Raw genomic sequence first — 26,675 nt, forward strand, 5'->3', positions numbered from 1 at the left:
CTGTCCATGATTTTAACACAGTTTAAGTCACTGACCAGCAACCAGACACATGCATTAGGCTTGTTTTACATGGGCTTCAGCTTGTATGAGAGCAGTGTGAAGAGCAAGCTTTGACGAAGCATTTGCAAGTTAGCAGACTTCAGTAGGCTTTCAACAAGCTATAAGTAGCCTGCTAGCAGCTTTTTTAAAGTGGCAATCAGCAGTCCTATTAGGATCTGTGTTCAACATTTAGAAACTCAAACTGAAATGTTTTGTCAAAGCTTGCTGTTCACACTGCTCTTGTATAAGCTGAAGCCCACGTGAAACAGGCCTTAGAAAGATGTGTAAACTCCTTATCTGCTATACCCCTTTTACTATGACCATATGGCAATATGGCCATGTTAGGTCAATAATGTCAGGTGCATCCTCCCCCCTTGTGTTCATGCAGCTGTGGGGCAGAGAAAGTCCCAGGTGCAACTCATTGGCCTGGCATTGACAGCTGGGTTCTGGGTTAGGGTTGCCACCTCATCCCTTTAAAACCGAACACCTATTGATTACACAGGTTCTGAGGCTGATTAAGGTGGTAATTAAACTCACTTGGTGCCTTATCTGCATTAAATTAGTCTCAGAACCTGTGTAATTCATATGTGTTCAGGTTTAAAGGGATGAGGTGGCAACCCTATTCTGGGTTTGGAGCTGACCCTAAGCCTTTCCTTAGTAGTTAGCAAGTATCATACCTCCAGCATAGACAATGTTGACTAGGTTCTAACGTGAAGTCTTCCTCCCCCATAATGTATAATGAATACGGAGCTGCATTAAAGTAGTTGTGGACATTCAATGTTTTTGAGACTTTCTAATGCAGTCATTCCTATGCAGGCACCATAACTGCTTTTAATTAGTTTCAGAAATTATTTTTCTTAATTTTTTTCTACAATGTTAAAAGTCATGTGACCATACATATCTTGTGACCATACATATTTTCTTCCTGATATTGAGGGCTGTGGATACAGGATGCTGATCAGCCTGAGGCAAGATGCAGGCTGTGCTTGAGTAGGGGGCATGTTCAAGAGGCAGGCTGAGAATGGGAGCAGGCGTATGGCAGAGGCAGGCTGTAATTGGGAGCAGGCATATGCCAGAGGCAGGCTGTGATTGCTCAGGGGGTGTGGTGGATAAACAAACTACCCAATACAGGCTTGCTGTGTATCTGCACAGTGTCCTGTACCTCTAAATTGCCAGCCAAAGGATGAAAACTGACTATGCTAACACAAATCATCTCCTGTACTTTGTGTGGTCACTTTAGAACAAGGAAGAAAGGTGACTGGCAGGATCAACCAGGTACTTCAGATGGCAGACGTTCATGAAAATGATAGAGAATAAGATTTTAAAAAATACACAAATGTTAACACACACACATAGAAAAAAAATGTTTTCATTTTCTTTTGTCTTTGTACGGCTTTTCCAACATTTTGTTAAAAATTCTCTTCTTGTTTCCAAGTACAAAAATAATTTTCTTATTTGGGGCCTCAGTTTTAGAAGTTTCCAAACCCCTGCTCTTTACAAGTCAATGTGAACCCCAGTTCTATACATAGTAACATAGTAGGTAGGGTTGAATAAAGACAACAGTCCATCCAGTTCAACCTGTGAGGGTATACATGTGTCAGTGTCTACAATTATTTCTCATGTCCCTGAATGTTGTGTTCCTTAAGATGCACATCCAAGAGTCTCTTAAAAATATCCATACTCCCCGCTGACACCACCAATTGTGGAAGAGAGTTCCACATCCTTATTGCCCCGACAGTGAAAAACCCCCTGTACAGCTTAATGTTAAACAGCTTCTCCTTCAATCTCATTGTGTGGTCCCATGTCCTCTGACACTGCCTGAGACTGAATAGTTTTTTTCCTATGCAGGGATCACTATTGAGGTATTTGTAAATCACCATCATATCCCCTCCAAAGCGTCTCTTCTCCAGCGAGAATAGATTTAGTGCTTGTAATCGTTCCTCGTAATTATTAATTTCGTTGCCCTTTGGACTCTCTTGAGTTCCAGCACATCCCTTCTGAGGACTGGTGACCAGAACTGGACCGAATACTCCAGATGTGGCCTAACCAGAGTTTTATAAAGTGGCAGGATTATAGTTTTATCCCTGGAGTATATCCCCTTTTTTATGCATGCTAAAATTCTACTTTGGTAGCTGCAGCTTGACATTGCATGCTATTGCTCAATCTGTCATCTACTAGGACCCCCAGATCTTTCTCCATCCTTGATTCCCCCAGAGGTTCTCCTCCTAGTGAGTTGTTTGCATTTTATGTTTTTAGCCCCCAAGTGCATTACTTTACATTTCTCCAGGTTAAACTTAATTTGCCATGTAGTTGCCCAATCCATTATTTTGTTCAGGTCTTTCTGTAAAATTTCTATATCCTGATGTGAAGTTATTGTCCTGCTTATTTTTGTATCGTCCGCAAAAACTGAGATTGAGCTATTTATCCCATCCTCTATATCATTTATGAATAAATTGAATAGAATTGGTCCCAAGACAGAACCTTGGGGTACCCCACTTACCACTTCAGACTCCATACAAGTCAAGGTGAATGCAGGATATCTCCAATGCATATACATTTATATATATATATATATATATATATATATATATATATATATATATATATATTATATATATATATAAAATTTTATATTTACTAGCCCTCTGGATTGGTATCAAGATAAGCCTGCACCCCATGCTCTGGGACACAGGGATATACTTTCACCTCTACTTTCAGCGGCACCAAAAGCAATATAACAGGTCACTAGGGATGAGCTTTATGTTCGGGTCGAACATGAGTTCGACTTGAACATTGGCCGTTCGCCGAATATCGAACAATTTATGGTGTTCGTGGCAAATTCGAAAGCCGCGGAACACCCTTTAAAAGTCTATGGGAGAAATCAAAAGTGCTAATTTTAAAGGCTTATATGCATGGTATTGTCATAAAAAGTCAAAAAAACCCAAAGAGAGGGTTAACGCTGCGCTAAAACAGTGTAAAATGATATGTGAAGTGTAAAAGCTGCCAGCACTAAAAGTCCAATACTAAACTCCAAAACACCAAACAATAAAAAATATGTGCAGCGCTAAAACTAAATGAATTAATAAATTGTGCTAAAAATCATACAAAAGTGATTAATCCACCACACAATGTATTAAGAGAAACACAGGTCTCCTATAGAAGATAGAGACAAATGTCACAACATATGTCATATGTGAAAAAAAAAAATTAATATAAAGCATAAAAAAATGTGATCCCAAAAATTATACCAAAAAAAAGTCCATAAGTGAAGTGGGTAGATGATCAAAATAAATTCTGAAGAGATGTGACACAGGTGAATCCAGCATCCACAGTGACTTGCACCCAAGTGAGGTATGAGGCTCCTTACCAGCTCAAGATGACCACCATAACAGTGGTCCCACCAGGCATTTGGGAAATTAACAGGTCACCCACAAACCTATGCCGATCTTTCCAGTATGTAGAACTTCACTTTTCTCCTAAAATATGTTGCAATCAATGTGCTTAGATCTCTCTCCCGGTCACCATTGTAACAGAATTAGTCCTTCCCCAAGTCTAGGTAATAGCTTTTTTGTAGAGATAGAGTGTGAAGCATTCAAACTTCTGTCAGCTATCTACATATATCTGTTGATGAGGTCATCAACAGATATATGTAGATAGCTGACAGAAGTTTGAATGCTTCACACTCTATCTCTACAAAAAAGCTATTACCTAGACTTGGGGAAGGACTAATTCTGTTACAATGGTGACCGGGAGAGAGATCTAAGCACATTGATTGCAACATATTTTAGGAGAAAAGTGAAGTTCTACATACTGGAAAGATCGGCATAGGTTTGTGGGTGACCTGTTAATTTCCCAAATGCCTGGTGGGACCACTGTTATGGTGGTCATCTTGAGCTGGTAAGGAGCCTCATACCTCACTTGGGTGCAAGTCACTGTGGATGCTGGATTCACCTGTGTCACATCTCTTCAGAATTTATTTTGATCATCTACCCACTTCACTTATGGACTTTTTTTTGGTATAATTTTTGGGATCACATTTTTTTATGCTTTATATTAATTTTTTTTTTTCACATATGACATATGTTGTGACATTTGTCTCTATCTTCTATAGGAGACCTGTGTTTCTCTTAATACATTGTGTGGTGGATTAATCACTTTTGTATGATTTTTAGCACAATTTATTAATTCATTTAGTTTTAGCGCTGCACATATTTTTTATTGTTTGTCATAAAAAGTGTTTGGGGACCTGGGTCCTGCCCCAGGGGACATGGATCAATGCAAAAAAAAGTTTTAAAAACAGCCGTTTTTTCGGGAGCAGTGATTTTAAGAATGCTTAAAGTGAAACAATAAAAGTGAAATATTCCTTTAAATTCGTACCTGGGGGGGTGTCTATAGTATGCCTGTAAAGTGGCGCATGTTTCCCGTGTTTAGAACAGTCTGAAAGCAAAATGACATTTCTAAAGGAAAAAAGTAATTTAAAAGTACTTGCGGCTATAATGAATTGTCAGTCCCGGCAATACACATAAAAGTTAATTGATAAAAACGGCATGGGATTCCCCCACAGTCCGTTACCAGGCCCTTTGGGTCAGGTATGAATATTAAGGGGAACCCCAAACCGAAATAAAAAAAAAATACGTGGGGGTCCCCCCAAATTCCATACCAGGCCCTTCAGGTCTGGTATGGATATTAAGGGGAACCCCACGCCAAAATGTAAAAAAAAAAGTCAGGAAAAGAGGCGGGGACGAGAGAGCGCCCCCCCCTCCTGAACCGTACCAGGCCGCATGCCCCCAACATGGGGAGGATGTCCCCATGTTGATGGGGACAAGGGCTTCATCCCCACAACCCTTGCCCTGTGGCTGTGGGGGTTTGCGGGCGGGGTGCTTATCGGAATCTAGGAGCCCCCTTTAACAAGGGGACCCCCAGATCCCGGCCCCCCCTGTGTGAATTGGTAATGGGGTACAAGTACGCCTACCATTTCAGAAAAAAGTGTCAAAAATGTTAAAAAAGACAATAGCCAGTTTTTGACAATTCCTTTATTAATGTCTTCTTCTTTCCCCGCTTCTTCTGGTCTTCCTTCAGTTTTCTTCTTCTTCCTCCATCTTGTTCTTCAAACGCTTCTTCCTCTTTCTTTCTCTGCTTCTTCCTCCGACATCTTCCTTCGGTCTTCTCCTCCACGACATCTTCCTCCGGCTTCTTTTTCCCCGCTTCGTCCTTTCGGACGATCCGCCTCAATGGGGGTTCTCGCTGTGTGATGCTTCTGTTCTTGTGACAGCTCTTATTAATAAAGGAATTTAAAAAAAACGGCTACTGTCTTTTTTAACATTTTTGACACTTTTTTGTGAAATGGTAGGGAAACTTGTACCCCATTACCAATTCACACGGGGGGGCTGGGATCTGGGGGTCCCCTTGTTAAAGGGGGCTTCCAGATTCCGATAAGCCCCCCGCCCGCAGACCCCCACAACCCTTGCATGGTGGTTGAGGGCATGTGTTCTGGTATGGTTCAGGGGGGGGCGCTCTCTAGTCCCCGCCTCTTTTCCTGCGACCTGCCAGGTTGCGTGCTTGGATAAGGGTCTGGTATGGATTTTTGGGGGGACCCCCACGCCATTTTTTTTAAATTTTGGTGCGGGGTTCCCCTTAAAATCCATACCAGACCTGAAGGGTCTGGTATGGATTTTGAGGGGGACCCCCACGCCATTTTTTTTTCAATTTTGACGTGGGGTTCCCCTTAATATCCATACCAGACCTGAAGGGCCTGGTATGGAATTTGGGGGGACCCCCACACATTTTTATTTTTTAATTTTGGTTCAGGGTTTCCCTTAATATTGATACCAGACCCAAAGGGCCTGGTATCAATATTAAGGGGAACCCCAAACCAAAATTTGGGCGGACCCAAAGGGCCTGGTAATGGACTGTGGGGGAATCCCATACCATTTTTATCAATTATCTTTTATGTGTATTGCCGGGACCGACAATTCATTATAGCTGCAAGTACTTTTGAATTATTTTTTTTTTCCTTTGGAAATGTCATTTTGCTCTCAGACTGATCTAAACACGGTAAAACATGCGCCACTTTACAGGCATACTATAGACACCCCCAGGTACGAAATTTAAAGGAATATTTCACGTTAATTGTTTCACTTTAAGCATTACTAAAATCACTGCCCCCGAAAAAACGGCCGTTTTTAAAACTTTTTTTTGCACTGATACATGTCCCCTGGGGCAGGACCCAGGTCCCCAAACACTTTTTATGACAATAACTTGCATATAAGCCTTTAAAATTAGCACTTTTGATTATTCATGTTCGTGTCCCATAGACTTTAACGGTGTTCATACAAATTTTTTGTCTGTTCGCATGTTCTGCTGCAAACTGGGGGGTGTTCGGCTCATCCCTACAGGTCACATCTCCAATGCATCTCATACCCCCATAACCCTTATAACTTTTATCATTTATAAATAGAATTCTTTCTCTGAACAGCCCGTGTTTTCAGTTTACTGATCTCTGGACTGTTCCTCATCTTTTTCCTGTTAGACAGAATGTTCCGGTTGATTTGTGATCTGTAATGTGATTACTTGTGTGCAGTAGTATATTTCCCCTCCCATACTGTAAAAAAAAGGGCAGGGAGCTAGGAAATACCTGGTTGTGGACAGAATTGGACTTGTAAGAGTTTTTCCTACGTGTCACTCTTGTCCTGATATCGTTGAAGATTTTCTGCCTGCCAAGTCCATGTATTATAAAGTTCACCGGAATGCCTCCTTTTGTTGGAACTTGTTCCCTTCTTCGCAATTCTCTACTAGAGGGGACGGTGACAGCAAGTGTCACTTGTAATTAAGGCCCGGCATCTTGGACTGGTATAATAAGGGTTAACGTCCTTTCACTTTTTCCTTTGTCAGGCTTTTCTCCTACTCTCACCCGGCCTATAAGCTCTTTTCTTTCTGTGAAATTGAGAAACTTGCTGAGCCTCCCTCCCTCCCCCCCCTCAGGTCATCTCATTCTACAGGAAAAAGAAACAAGCTTGAATCTAACAGGAAGCTCTCTCTATTTCACACTGCCGGTTTGTGAATTTTTCTAGCATATTGTCTGTATCCAGCTCCAGTCCTGATCTATAGAAGGAAGGATGTGGGAGGCCATCCCAGCTCCCTACATCTCTCTGGCTGGCTCCTAGGAGCTGTACTGCTCAGTAGATTGGAATGACACCCATGTCCTAGGATGGGCTGCTGCAGCGTGACCGCCAGGGGTTCCAACACCAGCAATGATGGCCACGAAGAGGTGGAACTGCTGAAGAGAGACAACCGGTAAGCTTTGCTATTCTAATAATGCTTAAATAAATCGAAAAAAGCATAGCAAGAGTAAGGATGTTTTAAAAATGTTTAAATTGTTTGATTACTATGTACTTGTATTTACTCCAGGATTAAAAGCAGGACTAAAGACCGAAAGAAAATGCAGTTTATTTTACAGCAACATAGTTTTGGAGAACAATATGTGGGTTGCTATTGCTGATCTTTTCCTGAAGTTGACAGCTGCTTCTCTGTTACTGGTGTCAGTACTACTCAAGTCCCTGAGCAAGATCGTCATACAGCAAGTGAAGGCAGACTGGAGTCAGTTCTTCAGATCTGCATACTTACTTTAGGACCATGACTCTGAAAGAAGTGCACCAATCTTTCTCAGCAGGAGGTTAGTAATGGCAGCCTACACATTTTTCTCAGTAGAGTTTCCCTTCAAGAAAGTATGTTACCAAAATTCAATCTCTTATTACAGGGGATACCTGCAATCTGAATTATTAAAGCCTTTGTTAACCCAAAAAATAAAATAAAGATCCTGTTCCCTTAAAGCATGTTATACAGCACAGTGCTTGTGCTGTGTCATTTGGACCCCCATATCACCTGAAATACCTGGCTGATCTTGCCTGGCTTTGCCCTCCCCTCTGCAAACTGACCACGATAATCATGGCTGCTGAGCCCTGACACCGTGGTCCGTTTGCATGACTCCATCAGTCGCAGCCTGCTATCTGTCTCCTGTGTCCTTCTCCCCCCTCCCCTCTCTGCCTGTCTCTGCCCGATTGTACCTATATGAGCGCAGCTCCCGGCACTCAGCTGATTGTCTCTCTCCTCTCCCCCCTTCTCCCGGCTGACGTCAGCAGAAGCGTTTGGCCCCGCCCACTGCAGCTGTGATCCTGAGAGAGAAGAGAGGAATCAGCTGAGCGTCGGGAGCGGAGCTCATATAGGTACAATCGGGCAGTTATTTTACCGAACACAGGGACAGTTATTATAATGGTGCAGAGAGGATGGCAGCATTTAACAAAAGTGGGTTAACAACCACTTTCAAGAGGAAGTAAATGATGGGTTTTACTTCCTCTGTCGTTCCCTAAAAGGTAAAAGCATAATGGGCTAGTATGCATCGCATACTAGCCCATTATGTGACACTTACCTGCAATCGAGGCCCGCACTGTCCCTGCTGGTGGAAGCATCCATCTTCTGCCCTCTTCCTTCCAGGGCTGCGGACTCCGGCTCTGTGACTGGCCAAAGCCGCGTGACGTCACTCCCACGCATGCGCGTGGGAGCCGTCAGTCACGGCACATACGAGTGAAGAAACAGCATGGAGGTCCGTTTCTTGACAGCGCATGTACCAATGACATTATCGGCGCACTGCAAGGTAAATATCTCCTAAACGGCGCACGTTTAAGAGATATTTCCACTCCCTATAGGTAAGCCTTATTCTAGGCTAACCTATAGACTTTAGGTAAAAGTGACGCAGGAGGGTTTACAACCACTTTAAGCTCTGTGCAGACTGTTATGGAAGGAAGAGCAAGCATTAATTTAAATGTTCTATTAAAGTGATTCTAAAGCCTTAAGGTTTTTTCACTTTAATGCATTCTATGCATTAAGGTGCTAAACCTTCTGTGCTGCAGCTCCCCCCAGCCCCCCCCATTTTCTTACCTGAGCCCTATCCAATCCAGCAATGTGCATGACAGCATCAGCTCCCGCCACTGTCTCAATCCTCATTGAGCAGCTTGATAGCAGCGGGAGCCATTGGCTCCTGCAGATGTCAATCAAATATTGTGACGCGGGGGGGAGGGGCCAAGTCCTGCTGTGTCAATAGACAAAGCAGCGGGACTCGGGAAAGCAGTTTTCCAGGGGGGCACCCGCCGAACAGGAGGGGCCTGGAGCATCGGTGGGGGACCCCAGAAGAGGAGGGTCTGGGCTGCTCTGTGCAGAACCATTACAAAGAGCAGGTACGTATAGACATAAAGTATAAAGGTTTACATGCACTTTAATTTGATCACTATGTGTATTCATTCCAGGATTAAAAGCAGGATTAAAAATAGAAAGTAAATGCAGGTTATTTTACTGCAACATATTTTTTTAAAGGAAACTTGTGCAAAGAACAATATGTAGGCAGCCACTGTTCATCCTTTCTAAAAGTGATAGCTGCCTGCCTGTTTCAGGTTTCAATGCAGTTCAAATCACCGAACAAGAACAGCATGCAGCAAGTGAAGTCAAACTGAGTGAAGTCAAAGCTCCAAATCTGCACACTTGTTTCAGGAAAAAAATGATCCTTTCATTGCAGGGGATACCTGTAGTCTGATTTCAAGCTCTGTGCAGACTGCTGTAAAAATCAGCGACCCATTTACATATACAGAGAATATGATTTTTAGGGGCACTCTGTATTCAGATATGGTACAGAAGTACAGACTATTCCCTGTTGCCAACATTACAATAAAAAAGATATTTGAAATTTTTAGGTAGTTTGAGAAACTTGTAACTTTTCTTTCTGTGAAATTGAGAAATGAAATGATATATTTTTTATTTACATGATATACATTTTATATATCCCTAGTGCCCAACCTGAGTCCCTTTTGGTACTTGATGTGCAGCCCTTAGACCCCAACAGTCTATAGTTGGAGTGAGAGCATAGATTTGTAAAGGGGCAATAGCGGTGATCTCTACTAGCCTTGCTCTAATCTTTAGACTTGTAGCATGTCCACAGTCTCTAATCATCATTTTCTATAGTATGTCTGCAGTTTCTGACAGTCCTCTCTAGCTTTATATGTACTGCACATTATAAAACCCTTTGATGTCATGGGCCGCATTTGAGGCCCTCTATGCCATGTAAGTTGACAACCACTGATATATACAGTATATACTCTATATACAGAATAAGCTGTATAGTGATTGTGTAATACACTTTAGTAGAATTTACCTTTAGGCATCCTGAGGGGTGTGTGATCTATCTACATAAAGGTTGTTTAAGGAAAAAAAGGGGGTTTGGGACTTTATATGAGGCCAAGACATGAGCCATCAAGTGCCTCCATCCCTATTAAATTGACATAAGGAGAGAGTTTGGGACTTTGTGTGAAGCAGGCGGCTGAATTGAACAACATGAACAAAGAGTGACTGGTGGGTATAAAATGATAAACGGCCTAATTGCATAGTGTTATGGCATGTACATAGTAACATAGCATGAACCAATTGCATGATTATATGATTTAATTACATATGAATCACATAGTAAGAAGATAACATAGTAACATGGTAACATGAAAGTATATGACATTAACAACATGATAAAAGGAAACTGCCAGACTCTAAAATCTATGTTCACATAATATAACAGGTCCATGACAATTTGGTATATGCCAATAAAACCAACATGATAATGTACATATTGCTTGATATCACTCTTGGATTAAAAATGTAATGAAAGCATCTACAGTATATAGCTCGACGTGTTTCATGGGTAACCTCCAATCTTCAGGAGCAGATGCAACAATCTATAAATATAATGTAAAATTAATTGATGTGACTGGCAAAATAAAGGGGGGAGAGAAGGGAAGTGGAAGAAAATTGGTATAAATAGTGAGGGTGATATCCATAGATCACCCATAGGTGACTTACAGATAAGCTGTGAGTGTAGGTGACAGCGCCATGGGCTGAGACCAACTGGGGGGAGGCATCATCAGTCCCGGGAGCTGAGGCGGTAAACCCCAAGGGCAAATGGTGGGAGATTGGAGGTTACCCATGAAACGCGTCAAGCTATATAGATGCCTTCATTACATTTTTAATCCAAATGGTGGGAGATTGGAGGTTACCCATGAAACGCGTCAAGCTATATAGATGCCTTCATTACATTTTTAATCCAAGAGTGATATCAAACAATATGTACATTATCATGTTGGTTTTATTGGCCTATACCAAGTTGTCATGGACCTGTTACATTATGTGAACATAGATTTTAGAGTCTGGCGATTTCTTTTTATCATGTTGTTAATGTCATGTACTTTCATGTTACCATGTTACTATGTTATCTTCTTACTATGTGATTCATATGTAATTAAATCATATAATCATGCAATTGGCTCATGTTATGTTACTATGTGTATGCCATAACACTATGCGATTAGGCTATTTATCATTTTATAACCACCACTCACTCTTTGTTCATGTTGTTCAATTCGGCTGCCTGCTTCACACAAAGTCCCAAACTCTCTTCTTATGTCTACATAAAGGTTGTGTCATCATCACTAGATAGGGAAGGTCTTGCCTTGGGTCAAATTAACTCCATATTGCCTAGACCTCAAGCATTAGGGTGGCTATACACCTGTGGATTCTGGTAGAAAATCTAACAGATTCCTCCATCCACCCTAACAGCAGAGATGGACAATTCCCCCCTGCCGGGCTAATGAATTCTGACGGCTGTTACTGATTGGATGCAGCCACTGTTCAGCTGACCTCTTTAATGTTTTAATTCGAAGAATGTCGGCCAGGATTTGGGGGGGGGGGGGGTCCAACAAGGCCCCCCACAAAAGGAGCTTCCTCTGGTTCATCAGGAATTGGATGGAATTTGCACAGTGTATGGCCAGCTTTACTCACCTCATATGACCTTGCTGGACCTTTTAGGGCCCATGTACAATGGCACAGGCAATGTGTCCACCCATGACTCGGTGGCATGCAACTAAAAATTGTTAAGGTGTATGTAAAGCCAAAACTTATTTTTGTCATTTTGCAAAGCAGATCACTTTCAGACCTCCTTAGTTGGTTTTCTATTGTTCGCTGTGTCCTGTTGCGGAGATTTCCCTTTACTTCCTGTTCCAGAGACACTGCAGGAAATTAGAGGAAATATTTCCAAAGTGAACAGAAACTACCTTTTTGCCAGTTGTCACCAATATAGATGTCTTCTTAGGAAGATTTTGCATCATCTCCTGTTCCTGTTACAACTTTGCAAATTTGGATGTTCCTTCACTTTCTGTACAATGGTCACCAATACAAAATAAAGGGTGAATCCCCCCAGCAGGGACAGCCATAACAACCCACAGACCAATATATAATCAGTATTTATTGTTTCAAGAAAAAGGTTGTACAAGAGAGTGTCACACAATCAAAATTGTGCAAAATGAGACAGTATGTATCAACTATATCTCCTCCGTACACAGGAAATGTAGGTCAAACCTGAACCGTTTGGTGATAGAATCCAAGAGTCCAATGTTTTTATTGATAAAATTGATTCAATGCTATCAATAAAAACCTTAGACTCTTGGAAATTTGTTTGGTGCTCTTATGGGATTGTATGTACTGTATGTGGTCTATCTGGGTTCTTTCCCTATTTCTAAGGGGTGTCCCCATATTATGGAGTGCTGCCGAACTAGCGCCAGTGTGCCTAGTGACAATTGCAGTGATCCTTAGAAAACAAGGATCTGTTTCTTCTTGTGTTTAGCTATAACAATCTGACAAGGTTCTAACCCACCCACACTCTATGTAAAATTCAAAGGAAAAGTTTTAGCATTGGGTACACTTTAAATTGATTCTTTTTGTATACATTGGGGTTGATTTACTAAAGGCAAATCCACTTTGCACTACAAGTGCACTGCAAGTACACTTGGATGTGCACTTGGAAGTGCAGTCGCTGTAGATCTGAGGGGGACATACAAGGAAAATAAAAAACAGCATTTTTGTATTTTGTACATTATTGGATGATAAAATCAGCAGAGCTTCCCCTCATTTCAGATCTTCCCATCAGATCTAAAGCAACTGCACTTCCAAGTGCTCTTGTAGTGCAAATTGGATTTGCCTTTAGTAAATCAACCCCATTGTGTCACTGAATACATCGCCATTACATCTGTACATTAGATCAACATAGCGGGTATGTCTTCACTTCCGAGGCAACACAGATACTGTGAAACATCACATTTCTCTTCCGCAACTTCACAGCTTTTTAGGTTTTGTTCATCAACCACAATGGCACATGTGCTAACAGATACTCTGTAACCACATATTAGGAAGACAGAGAATACGAAGATGTGACACTTGCTGATTTTGCTTTGTCATTTTCATGTCAGTACTATAATTTAAACTGTAAGTCAAAATCGGCAAATTATATAAAATCCATGGATAGAAAAGTTATAGTTGCTAATAGTATGCACTTATGGTGGTTTTATGTGTGCAGATGAGTGAATTGTTAAAGGGAATTTGAAGTATTGCAAGAATATTCCCTGATTGTCTCATTGTAGCAATATTTCATATTGCAAACACTAAACTATTTACAACAAGTACCATAAACATTTTGTGGCTAGCATATAAAATATAAAAAGGAAATGCTAAAGTATAAAGTCAAATGGCATTGTATTAACAAAACACTGGCAATGTTTTTTTCGTGTCATCCAAAACTGATGTTTTTTTCATTTTGTAGGGTAGTTGCAAAGTTCTTCTCTAGCTAGCCCTTTATAGTGCAAGGACTCCATCATTTAAATATCAAGATCAGAATCTTCTTGTACCAACATTTTTTTGCCCCTGAATCTTCCCCCACTAACATGTTCACAGTCCTGGATAAGGTCCACATGTACTGCACCTACTCAGTGGTGTCTCCAGCTTTCATATTTAGGGGGGGCACATGGGGGGACAGGGACAAAAGTAGGGGGGCAAATATAAAATGCAATTATAAATATATTTTATATATATATATATATATATATATATATATATTTATCCTGGGGCCCTTTGCTACGATCCCACAACGGGCCCTTTAACATGTTCTGCAGTGAGCTCCCTTCCTACTGCATTGGGGCCCCCCAGGGGGGCAGAAAGCAAGAGATATATGTCACCAGCATACCTAGAAAATATAAGGGTCCAAAGCAGTGGGAGAACTATCAGGGTTGCAAAGGTTGTCTTGCCACCGGGCCCTGGTGTTCTGCCACTGTGGGGTTTCACAGCCTCCTCTTGCTGCCCTGCCCCTGCTATTGACAGCGCTGGTCTGGCATCTCTTGGAATTTACAGGCTGGTTCTCCTGTCCTAAGGACGGGAGAAATTAGTCTGTTTTTTCAGTAACTGAGAGTCCTGGTGGAGTCCTTCCTGCAATTCGCTCTTCTCCCTGCCAATGAGGATGCAGGGGAAGGAGCAGATCGGACGGCCGTGGTTGTGTGAGCGCTTGCATTATGCAGTGTCAGCGAGCAGAGGGAGGGGGGAGGAATCACTTGCAGGAGCTGACTGGGGAGGCTCTCCCTTTCAATAGAGACTGTGTTACTCCAGCGGCGGCCCGGGTAAGATGTGACGCATCCGCTATAAATGCAAAAAAAAAGACAGGGTGGGGCAAAGCATATGTTGGGAGGGGGGGTCAGGGCCCCCTCTGCCCCCCCCCCTAGTGACGCCATTGAACCTACTGTGCTCGTAGTATGGAGTAGAGTTCCTTTGCATGGTAACCCTATGTTCATGGGGTATTCAAATGACCTGTTCCAACAGTGATGCTTCCCATTTATAGGAACGTGTGCTCAGGTTCCCTAAAGCTGGCTACACACGATGCAAATTTCATAAGATTTTTTGCTTAACACAGGCGGACTTCCCGACAGAAAAAGTCCAGGGCTTACAATGTAAGGCATGCATAAACATACTAGTGCAAAATTTCCCTAGCAACATGTCTTTAAAGTATGGAAGGAAACCCACCAAGCGCAGGGAGAACAGGCAAACTCAATGCAGGCAGCATTGTGGTTGGGTGTTTTGAACCAATGACCCCAGGGCTACAAGGCAGAAGTGCACTGTAGCAAAGTAACTTCTCTATATTGATGAACTAAATAGGGCTGGGGAAAAATCGATCCAAATCATGAATCGAGTTGAGAGGTCAAATCGATTCAAAATTTCAGCAAATTGATTTTTTCACCAGGACCGGCGCTGACACCGCGCCGGTCCTGAGGAGCTGCGGGCAGGGGTTTTTAGGCGAGGCCGCGGCTTTGGCCCAGTCCACGAGGGCGGATGCCGCGGACTAGGCCGAAGCCAGGCCGAAGCCTAAAAACTCCTGCCCGCAGCTCCTCAGGACCGGCGTGGTGTCCAAAAAAAAAAAAACTCGATTCGAAATCGTGAATCGAGTGTTTTTTTTTAAAAATCACAGATTTTTTTTTGAGAATATCGCCCAGCTCTAGAACTAAATTATTTTGCATGTTCTGGGTGCACATTAAGCCACTAATGTGTCTTTCAAAAGGATATCATTTGCAGGGTTGCACAGGAGTGGACTGATTTTTCCATTGCATTGTATTGGACATTCCAGAAATGGAAACATTCAGTGGTTTGAAGCGGAGTTAAACTCTCTCAATCAACATTTACCATAGGTAAAACGTATGTTGCTAGCATTGTTCAATAGATAGGAAAGTATATAATATTTACTTCTTTCAGGCTGGGTTCACACTATTGTGAATTGGATGTGGGTTTCTCCGCATCCAATTTGCATGTCAGGAGATTGTGACCGGCTCTCAATGAAGTCGGTTCACACATCTCCAGAGTGAATTGCACAGGAGTCCTGTGCATCTTCTGGTCTGTTTCAGGTCCAAATTAAGCCAAAAATTTGGACCAAAATGGGACCTGAAATGGTGAATGGGACGCACCGACCCCTGCTGTGAGCTGCTCCGTACTGCAGTGTGAACCCAGCCTTAAACTTTTTTTTCAACATTCCTTCAGTTGCTTTCTGGTTTCTGGCCCAGGCAAAAATGATATCATAGACCCAGGAGTCTTCATGGGCATTTTTTTCTTTTTATCTGGAGGAGGGGAGGAGGGGCTTTCTCAACTAAGCATACCCTTCTGCCTGCATGCCTGAGCTAAGGGCAGATGGAGTCCAGGAAGTGAATGCTACATGAATTATCTGCCTTTATTCAATATGACTGCAGCTAGAAATATTAGAGGTGTGTTTTCCAAAGTGATTTCTCAAAAAAAAAAAAAAAAAAAAAAAAGCACAGAGACAAGGGTGGATTGGTGAGCCTGCTTTAAATGTTAAAAATTAATCAAATAGTGTTTTCAGTTTGTAGTGCTCAAATTCAGTTACGTTCCGCTTTAAGAAACAAAAATAATGTACATTTTTTTGTTATTTAAAGAGTGTTTTTTGATGGGAGGTTAATGAAGGGCACAAGAAGGGATATACATTAGTCGAAAGGAACTTTTGTAAGCCTCAAGAGCCTAATTACAAGCAACCAAAAATAATCAATTTTTTCATCCATTTTATAAGAAAAACAGACACTTGGCATGTAAAATGTTAGTGTATATATTTATATATATATATATATATATATATATATATATATATATATATATATTTATGTGTCGACATTGTTATTTAATGCTACAAAACATTAAAGAAAAAGATACATTTTCTATTTCATTTTGCAGCCGTTGCGATTTTCTGAAACTGGAAATCCAAATACCAGGTCTTTGCAGTAGAGCAAACTGGAATTATTTTATATTCTGCATGTGTACAGAACACCATTCAAAAATATTATATTAATCTTTAAAAAGCTTGCTAAAACCTTTGCAATGCATAGGCATTTATTTCTCCCTATTCTTAACTAAAAAACTCAAGGTGCGCTTTAAAACTAAACTCTACACCAGGATTTCTCAAGAAATAGCATTAAATAACAGAATAAATATTAAAACTTAGCTATTTTATGTGAAACTTGTGTTGGCTTTTTTTCTGCACAGATGCGGAATTCTGGGTCAAACTTGAGATAAGCAGTGTACAGGGGGTCAGTATGGCAAAGTATAGGGATCAGCATGGCAGAGCACAGGGGGTCAGGAGAGCACATTACATGAGGGTGGCAGAAGAGCACATTAGGTTAGGGGCGGCAGCAGGGCACATTACATGGGGGTGGCAGCAAGGCACATATGTGGGCGGCAGCAGCAGGGCACAATATGTAGGGGGCGGTAGCAGGACAAATTATGGGGGGCATCAGCAGGGCACATTATGTGGTGGGCAGGAGCAGGGCACATTACGTGGGGAGCATCAGTAGGGCACATTATGTGGTGGGCAGGAGCAGGGCACATTATGTGGGGGGCACAGCCGGATATATAAACTTGGCGCCAATAGGACATATAAACATGGAGGCAGCAGGACACATTACATTAGCTGAGCAGTTTCCTTCACATGTAGAAGTCCTGTTTTGGTTACACACAAGCACCTGGGATGGACAGGAGGGGCCGGCGGGGGACAGCACAGACACTCATTGCTTCCCTGCTCCGCTCTGCATGCGCGGGGTAATGTCAGGAGAGAGTAGTCTGAGTGGAGATGCAATGAATCTACCCATCAGCTGCCTGCAGTTGATGGGTAGATCATGGTGGAATTTCTGGGGACTTCAACCCTGGAAGAGAAACCCTGCTTTAGATAGGTATAAAAGACACATACTGTATTAATAACTCAGTAATAATAATACATTATTAAATGTATTTTTTAATGCAAGCATTTTAAGCACCAGAATCTGACCTGTTATTGGCCTCTTGCAGTCCCTGTATGGCAGAGAGGAAAAGTCAATCAGTTCATATGCTGACAGAAATCATGCTAATAGGAAAATAAAGCGGAGTGCCAGAAAGATTAGCTTATCACTGCTGCTTTTCCTTATACTGTGCAGTCTCAGGCAGGGAGCTGGTCCATTGTAACCTGGGCTCAGAGGAAGTGGGTACATTTTGCTGGCTTTAACACTGAGGATATCCTAGTGGCAGAATAAAGTACTGTGAGGGAAATCTTTGGATTGAAGGTTAGTACCGCAGCAAAAGTTGGTTTTATAACTTTATCTTTCACTGAGCTATTATTTTTTTATCTAGTTGTTTGTGGCTGGAGTTCTACCTTAGAATAAAAGCTTTATTGTCATTCTAGGTCATAGAGTTGAAATACAAACACAATTTCTCTCTAGACTCTAAAAGTGAGTTTCTTTGTTGGTGGGCCCCATGCAACTACCCTTTTGCCCCTTTGTTTAAAATAACCTTGCATATTTTTCACTACATGACGACAGTCATCAGTGGAAAGTTCTGCAATATCTCTTTAAACAGAATTGCTGCTGTTAGAAATGAATTATTTTATTATGCCCTCGGGCTCCACCTTAGCTCCTGTCTAATGACGGTGTCTCAAGTTACAGACAACTGCAGAAATAATAAAATGGTCTGACTTTGCTGGGAGGATATAAACCAAAGTAATTTGACTCTTTTTATTAATTTATAACCCATTAAGTTATCATTATGCTATTGTTATTTTATAATAGTTTTACATATGTCATTACACTGTAGAATACTTTTCTCATTAAACTATTTTTGCTACATTGCTAGTACTTTTCTTGTTAGGACACACATTTCAGGTTACAGATGGTTGTTAATTTTGTCAATTAGAAGATTTAAGAGTAGTTTTACACGTTTTACTTTATACCCTGCTTGCTTCTGTTGCTTTACAAAAGTCTACCTAGAAAATAAAGCCCACTATAGTACTCTAGGCACATATATTAAGATAAACACACAATTTAGAAATGTATGCATTAATATATTAGAAAATGTTATATTTCAAAGTGCTTTATCCTGCAGCACAAACATGATCCATATGCCAGAAGCATGTCTATGACATGATGTGTGTTCTACAGTCAGAGCACTGGGCAAGTGTCTCCAAATGCAGCCCACAGACTAGATGCAGCCCCTTACTTACTCCAGCCCTTGGGACACTATTGCTCTCATTGGCACCAATGATGCAGCACCATTTCTTCCACTGACACCAAGGTTGGGGCATATTTCTTCCCAATGATAACAACTATAGGGCACTATTCCTCCCGGTGATACCAATGACGAGGAACAATTCCCCCCACTGACACCAATGGTGGGGGTGCTATATAAATGTTACCACTGGCCACAGTTGGCCCTTTTTTTTAGAAAGTTTAAGGACCATGCTCCAGGCAATTAATTATATTTGGAGAAATTGTCCTCATTTTAGTACCACTTTAACCACCCAGCTTCCTCTACAGGACATCTTTTTCTATCTCTGTCCTGTCCTATGCATTGTGAACTTTTTCCCTTGTATGCAGGACCTCTTTTTCACCCTCTTCTCTTTATGCAGACCCCTGTTTTCCCTTCTCTCTTCTCTCTTTTTGCAGGACCCCTTTTCTTTACTCTCTATATGCAGGATCCCTCTTTAAACCCTTCCCTTCTTTATGCAAGACTTCATTTATTTCTTTCTCTCTGTATAGTAATTTGAATGTAATTTGTTGGGTGAGCGGAATTCAGTGGAGGGATTGACAGAGAGGACTAGCAGACACAGAGCGATTGGTAAGGTGGATGAGTCTGGCAGCAGTATTCATGATGGATTGAAGGGGGGGGGTAGCCTATGTAGAGGTAAGCCAATGAGAAAGGAACTGCAGTAGTCGAGGCGAGAGATGACCAGGGCTGACTCAGAGCTTTGTTGTGTCATTGGTGAGAAAGGGGCGTATTTTGGAGATGTTGCGCAGGTTGAGGTGGCAAGATTTGGACAGCGATTGGACAGGGATCCCATCTCTCCTGGGGACAGGGACCCCTTCTCACGTGGGGACAGGGACCCCATCTCCCCTAAGGACAGGGACCCCATCTCCCCTAAGGACAGGGACTCCATCTCCCCCTAAGGACAGGGACCCCATTTCCCCTGGGGACAGGGACCCCTTCTCATGTGGGGACAGGGATCCCATCTCCCCTGTTGACAGGGACCCCTTCTCACCTGGGGACAGGGACCCCTTCTCACATGGGGACAGGGACCCCATCTCACGTACGGACAGGGACACCATCTCCCCTGGGGACAGGGACCCCTTCTCACGTGGGGACAGGGACCCCATCTCCCCTGAGGACAGAGATCCCATCTCCCCTGGGTACAGGGACCCCTTCTCACCTGGGGACAGGGACCCTATCTTCCGAAGGCGGTCGGCTTCATTAGGGGAGCGATCCAGGCTGAGGGGGAGACCACTCATTCGTGGCCACCCCCTCGTGATCGCTCCCAACGAATGAAAATCTTCCTCTGCTGCTGTAATGTAAACAGCGGCAGAGGAAGTGATGTCATCTCTCCTCGAGTCGGTATTTTCCGTTCCGGCGCCGAGGAGAGAAGACATCTGAGTAAGTGCACAACACTACACTTACAGTAAAACACACTAGGCACACTTTTCACCCCCCATCACCCCCGATCACCCCCCGATCAACCCCTTGTACCCCCTGTCACAGTGACATCAATAGCAGTTTTTTTTTTTCTGATTACTGCATTGGTGTCAGTTTGTGACAGTTATAAGTGGTAGGGCAGTTAGTGTTAGCCCCCTTTAGGTCTAGGATACCCCCCTAACCCCCCCAATAAAGTTTTAACCCCTTGATCACCCTTCGTCGCCAGTGTCACTAAGCGATCGTTTTTCTGATTGCTGTATTAGTGTCACTGGTGACGCTAGTTAGGTTCGCCGTCAGCGTTTTATAGCATCAGGGCCCCCCATATACTACCTAGTAAAGGTTTTAACCCCCTGATTGCCCCCTAGTTAACTCTTTCACCAGTGATCACCATATAACTGTTACGGGTGATGCTGGTTAGTTTTTTTTTTTTTATAGTGTCAGGGCACCCGCCGTTTATTACCTAATAAACGTTTAACCCCCTGATCGCCCGGCAGTGATATAAGTTAGGTTTTAGGGTCAGATAGGGTCTGCATCGCCCCAGGCAGCGTCAGTTTAGTGCCAGTAGCGCTAACACCCACGCACGCACCATACACCTCCCTTAGTGGTATAGTATCTGAACGGATCAATATCTGATCCGATCAGATCTATACTAGCGTCCCCAGCAGTTTAGGGTTCCCAAAAACGCAGTGTTAGCGGGATCAGCCCAGATACCTGCTAGCACCTGCGTTTTGCCCCTCCGCCCGGCCCAGCCCACCCAAGTGCAGTATCGATCGATCACTGTCACTTACAAAACACTAAACACATAATTGCAGCGTTTGCAGAGTCAGGCCTGATCCCTGTGATCGCTAACAGTTTTATTGGTAGCGTTTTGGTGAACTGGCAAGCACCAGCGGCCTAGTACACCCCGGTCGTAGTCAAACCAGCACTGCAGTAACACTTGGTGACGTGGCGAGTCCCATAAGTGCAGTTCAAGCTGGTGAGGTGGCAAGCACAAGTAGTGTCCCGCTGCCACCATGAAGAAGACAAACACAGGCCCGTCGTGCCCATAATGCCTTCCTGCTGCATTCGCCAATCCTAATTGGGAATCCACCACTTCTGCAGCACCCGTACTTCCCCCATTCACATCCCCAACCAAATGCAGTCGGCTGCATTAGAGGCATTTTCTTTATGTCCTCCCGAGTACCCCTACCCAGCGAACCCCCCCCAAAAAAGATGTCGTGTCTGCAGCAAGCGCGGATATAGGCGTGACACCCGCTATTATTGTCCCTCCTGTCCTGACAATCCTGGTCTTTGCATTGGTGAATGTTTTAAATGCTACCATACACTAGTTGAGTATTAGCGTAGGGTACAGCATTGCACAGACTAGGCACACTTTCACAGGGTCTCCCAAGATGCCATCGCATTTTGAGAGACCCGAACCTGGAACCGGTTACAGTTATAAAAGTTACAGTTACAAAAAAAAGTGTAAAAAAAACCACAAAAAAATATATAGAATAAAAAAAACAAAAATAGTTGTCGTTTTATTGTTCTCTCTCTCTCTAGTCTCTCTCTATTGTTCTGTTCTTTTTTACAGTATTCTATTCTGCAATTTTTTTTGTTATTATGTTTTATCATGTTTGCTTTTCAGGTATGCAATTTTTTATACTTTACTGTTTAATGTGTTTTATTGTTAACCATTTTTTTGTTTTCAGGTACGCCATTCAGCTGCAGCTCAGATTTATTTATCTTGACAGCAACAACGTTTGCTCCCACGATACATAAAGCCGTGACTCCAACGCTGTCGGAGGTGATATATGCCGAAGCATGGGGGCAGCGGGGGCGGAGGAGCGATTTCCTCCTAACTTTTGGGGCAGATGCCCCCATGCTTCGGCATATATAAATGGTGCATGTTTGCCCATCATTAGAAGTGGGTGGATGAAGGGAGGTATTCTAAGGGTGGGCATACCCACCAATCAATCTCTGTTTTTTGTTCAGCCCACAGGCTGCATGAAAAAAAAAAGATTACAATATATGCCCAACAAAGACCAGCAACGTACTGGTATGTTGCTGGACTTTGAGTGGTTATACCAGAATGATGCCTGCAGGTTTAGGTATCATCTTGGTATCATTCTTTTCAGCCAGCGGTCGTCTTTCATGTAAAAGCAATCCTAGTGGCTAATTAGCCTCTAGACTGCTTTTACAAGCAGTGGGAGGGAATGTCCCCCCCTCTCCCACCGTCTTCCATGTTTTTCTCTGGCTCTCCTGTCCCAACAGGGAACCTGAGAATGCAGCCGGTGATTTGACCAGCTGACCATAGAGCTGATCAGAGACCAGAATGGCTCATAGAGGATATTTACATTCCCTGACATAACAATAAGAATGATAAAAAAAAAAAAAAAAAATGAAAGGAACAGTTTAAAAATAAGACAAAAAAGCAAAAAAAATAATAATAAAAAAAAAAAAAAAGCACCCCTGTCCCCCCCTGCTCTTGTGCAAAGGCGAACGCAAGCGTTGGTCTGGCGTCAAATGTAAACATCAATTGCACCATGCATGTGAGGTATCACCGCGAAGGGCAGATCGAGGGCAGTAATTTTAGCAGTAGACCTCCTCTGTAAATCTAAAGTGGTAAATCTGTAAAGGCTTTTAAAGGCTTTTAAAAATGTATGTATTTTGTCGCCAATGCACGTTTGTGCGCAATTTTAAAGCATGTCATGTTTGGTATCCATGTACTCGGCCTAAGATCATCTTTTTTAACTCATCAAACATTTTGGCAATATAGTGTGTTTTAGTGCATTAAAATTAAAAAAAAGTGTGTTTTTTTTCCCCAAAAAATGCGTTTGAAAAATCGCTGCGCAAATACTGTGTGAAAAAAAAAATGAAACACCCACCATTTTAATCTGTAGGGCCTTTGCTTTAAAAAAAATATATAATGTTTGGGGGTTCAAAGTAATTTTCTTGCAAAAAAAAATTATTTTTTCATGTAAACAAATAGTGTCAGAAAGGGCTTTGTCTTCAGGTGGTTAGAAGAGTGGGTGATGTGTGACATAAGCTTCTAAATGTTGTGCATAAAATGCCAGGACAGTTCAACCCCCCCCCCAAATTACCCCATTTTGGAAAGTAGACACCCCAAGCTATTTGCTGAGAGGTATAGTGAGTATTTTGCAGACCTCGCTTTTTGTCACAAAGTTTTGATAATTGAAAAAAGAAAAAAAATACATTTTTCTTTTCTTTCTTCATTTTCAAAAACAAATTAGAGCTGCAAAATACTCACCATGCCTCTCAGCAAATAGCTTGGGGTGTCTACTTTCCAAAAAGGCGTCATTTGGGGGGGGGGGTTTGTGCCATCTTGGCATTTTATGGCCTTCGAAACTGTGATAGGTAGTGAGGAGTGAAATCAAAAATTTACGCCCTTAGAAATCCTGAAGGCGGTGATTGGTTTTTGGGGCCCCGTACGCGGCTAGGCTCCCAAAAAGTCCCACACATGTGGTATCCCCATACTCAGGAGAAGCATCAGAATGTATTTTGGGGTGTAATTCCACATATGCTCATGGCATGTTTGAGCAATATATCATTTAGTGACAACTTTGTGCAAAAAAAAAAAAAAAAAAAGTTTGTCATTTTCCCGCAACTTGTGGCAAAATATAAAATATTCCATGGACTCAACATGCCTCTTAGCAAATAGCAAATAGCTTGGGGTGTCTAATTTCCAAAATGGGGTCATTTGGGGTAGGTTTGAACTGTCCTGGCATTTTATGGCCTTCAAAACTGTGATAGGTAGTGAGGAGTGAAATCAAAAATTTACACCCTTAGAAATCCTGAAGGCGGTGCTTTGTTTTTGGGGCCCCGTACGCGGCTAGGCTCCCAAAAAGTCCCACACATGTGGTATTCCCCATACTCAGGAGAAGCAGCTAAATGTATTTTGGGGTGCAATTCCACATATGCCCATGGCCTGTGTGAGCAATATATCATTTAGTGACAACTTTTTGTAAATATTTTTTTTTTGTCATTATTCAGTCACTATGAACAAAAAAATGTAATATTCAATGTTCTCAACATGCCTCTCAGCATATTCCTTGGGGTGTCTACTTTCCAAAATGGGGTCATTTGGGGGGGTTGTACTGCCCTGCCATTTTAGCACCTCAAGAAATGAGATAGGCAGTCATAAACTAAAAGCTGTGTAAATTCCAGAAAATGTACCCTAGTTTGTAGACACTGTAACTTTTGCGCAAACCAATAAATGTACGCTTATTGACATTTTTTTTTTACCAAAGACATGTGGCTGAATACATTTTGGTCTAAATGTATGACTAAAATTGAGTTTATTGGATTTTTTTAAAACAAAAAGTAGAAAATATCGTTTTTTTTCAAAATTTTCGGTCTTTTTCTGTTTATAGCGCAAAAAATAAAAAAACACAAATGTGATCAAATACAATCAAAAGAAAGCTCTTTTTGTGGGAAGAAAAGGACGCAAATTTCGTTTGGGTACAGCATTGTATGACCGCGCAATTAAAGCGACGCAGTGCCAAATTGTAAAAAGTGCTCTGGTCAGGAAGGGGGTAAATTCTTCCGGGGCTGAAGTGGTTAATAAATGTAAATCAGATCAGTAATTTAAACATAAAAGTATACTTCAGATCAAAGTAGCAATTGCATTCTTTTTGTTCCTTGCATAGAAGCTTCAATAGTGGATTGGGACTTGTGGCATTGCAGCATAATTTACAGTGCCATGGCTGGAGGAAAGACAATTATATCTCCCATCATCCCTTTTATTGTTGTCCCAGCACTGTAGGGGCAGTACTTACAAGAATGGTGAGGTGGGGTTGGCCTCAGTGCTTCTCAAGCAGATGCGATCAGCCTCTTGATGCCGGGGGAAATGTAATCCAGCAAGTAAAAGTGTGACAACTCTGTGCATAATTCCACTGTCACCTTATAGCTTTGCCACCCATAAAAAGGGAATGAGAACTTTTACTGGCAGGATTAATTAACAGGTATAAATACTGATAAAGAAATGGAACCTAGAGAAGCCATTAAGCTACTCAAGGGTGTAGAGCCTCCGCCTTTACATGGGCAGTTTTGCATTTTGAATTGACTTGCATTTTAAATAAATAACATTGACCCAAAACATAACAGTTCCCCTTATTTTTTCAATGTTCTTTTTTTTACAAAGCAGATAACACAGGATGTTCTTGTGATAAGTATCAAGCTTTTAAAAGATCCACTTGTGTAATGGTCATCATCACTTCTGCATTTCACACAATCTCTAAACATCATCATCAGTCATTAGATCTTTTCCATCTATTCATAGCCTCATGGTGAGCATTTTCCACTCTGGGCAAGAATAGGTCAACACATCATCACATGGCCTGTACTATAAGAGTACACAATATATACTGTATATATACTGTATATTGGATTCATTAAACACAAAGGTAGTTTTAACATGCTGTGTTTGCTCAGTTGATATAAGCTTGTTCTCTGGACAAGATCAGAACGGGTAATTTAGAGTTACTTCTGTAGCCTCCCTGGCGGTTTTCCCGAGTGTGGCTCGGGGTTAAAATTCAGGACCATTAGCGGTAACCCCGAGCCACACTCAGGATTACATTGCAGGATCCTGGTGCGGCGTTACTTACCTTGTCCCCGGGATCCTGCGATGTCCCCCGCAGTGTCTGTGGGCTCCGTCCTCCTCCGAAGCCTCTCCTTGCCAGGCTCCGTTCCCTGCGAGCGTCGCGACGCATGGGGGCGGAGCCTGGTGGCAAATTTAAAAAAAAGTCAAAATCATAACACATACAGTACTATAATCTTACAGATTACAGTACTGTATGAAATTATTTCACATCCCTTTTGTCCCCAGTGCTTTGGCCCATGCCCTGCATGCAGTTTTATATTATATATACTGTTCTTTCTGCCTGGAAACTGGAGATTGTCCATAGCAACCAAAAAGTGTCCCTTTACGTCAAACGTGGCTTTAGACCAGCTAGAAAACAGCGATAGTAAATTAGAACACTTGCAGAATTGAGAGATAGTGAATTGTGGGGAAATTTATTTTATTACTATTTATTTTTATTTTTTTTAATTATTTATTTTTATTTATTACATTATAATTTATGTTTTTGTGTTTCAAACTTTATCATACCCGGGATATCTACTAGACTCTGGTTTGGACAGATTTAAGTGTGTTATTGTTAAGATTTACAGACCTACAATATAAAACGCCAAATTTCCATGCAAAATAACTGTACCGCTTTCAGCACCTAAAATCCGAAATAATCATA

The 26,675-nt window shown here is 42.0% G+C and overlaps 1 protein-coding gene across 1 annotated transcript in view; it reads left to right on the forward strand.

Moving 5' to 3' along the window:
* Positions 1–6,752: 6,752 nt before the first annotated feature.
* LOC141111080 (probable pleckstrin homology domain-containing family N member 1) overlaps positions 6,753–26,675 on the forward strand; it is a 113,963-nt gene continuing 94,040 nt past the window's right edge. Inside the window, exon 1 of the mRNA XM_073603071.1 lies at positions 6,753–7,332. Within this exon, the coding sequence (XP_073459172.1) occupies positions 7,247–7,332 (86 nt within the window). The 5' untranslated portion in view covers positions 6,753–7,246. The remainder of the gene's footprint in view (positions 7,333–26,675) is intronic.

This window comes from Aquarana catesbeiana, linkage group LG10, assembly GCF_042186555.1.
Source record: "Aquarana catesbeiana isolate 2022-GZ linkage group LG10, ASM4218655v1, whole genome shotgun sequence".
Taxonomy (NCBI): Eukaryota; Metazoa; Chordata; class Amphibia; order Anura; family Ranidae; genus Aquarana; species Aquarana catesbeiana.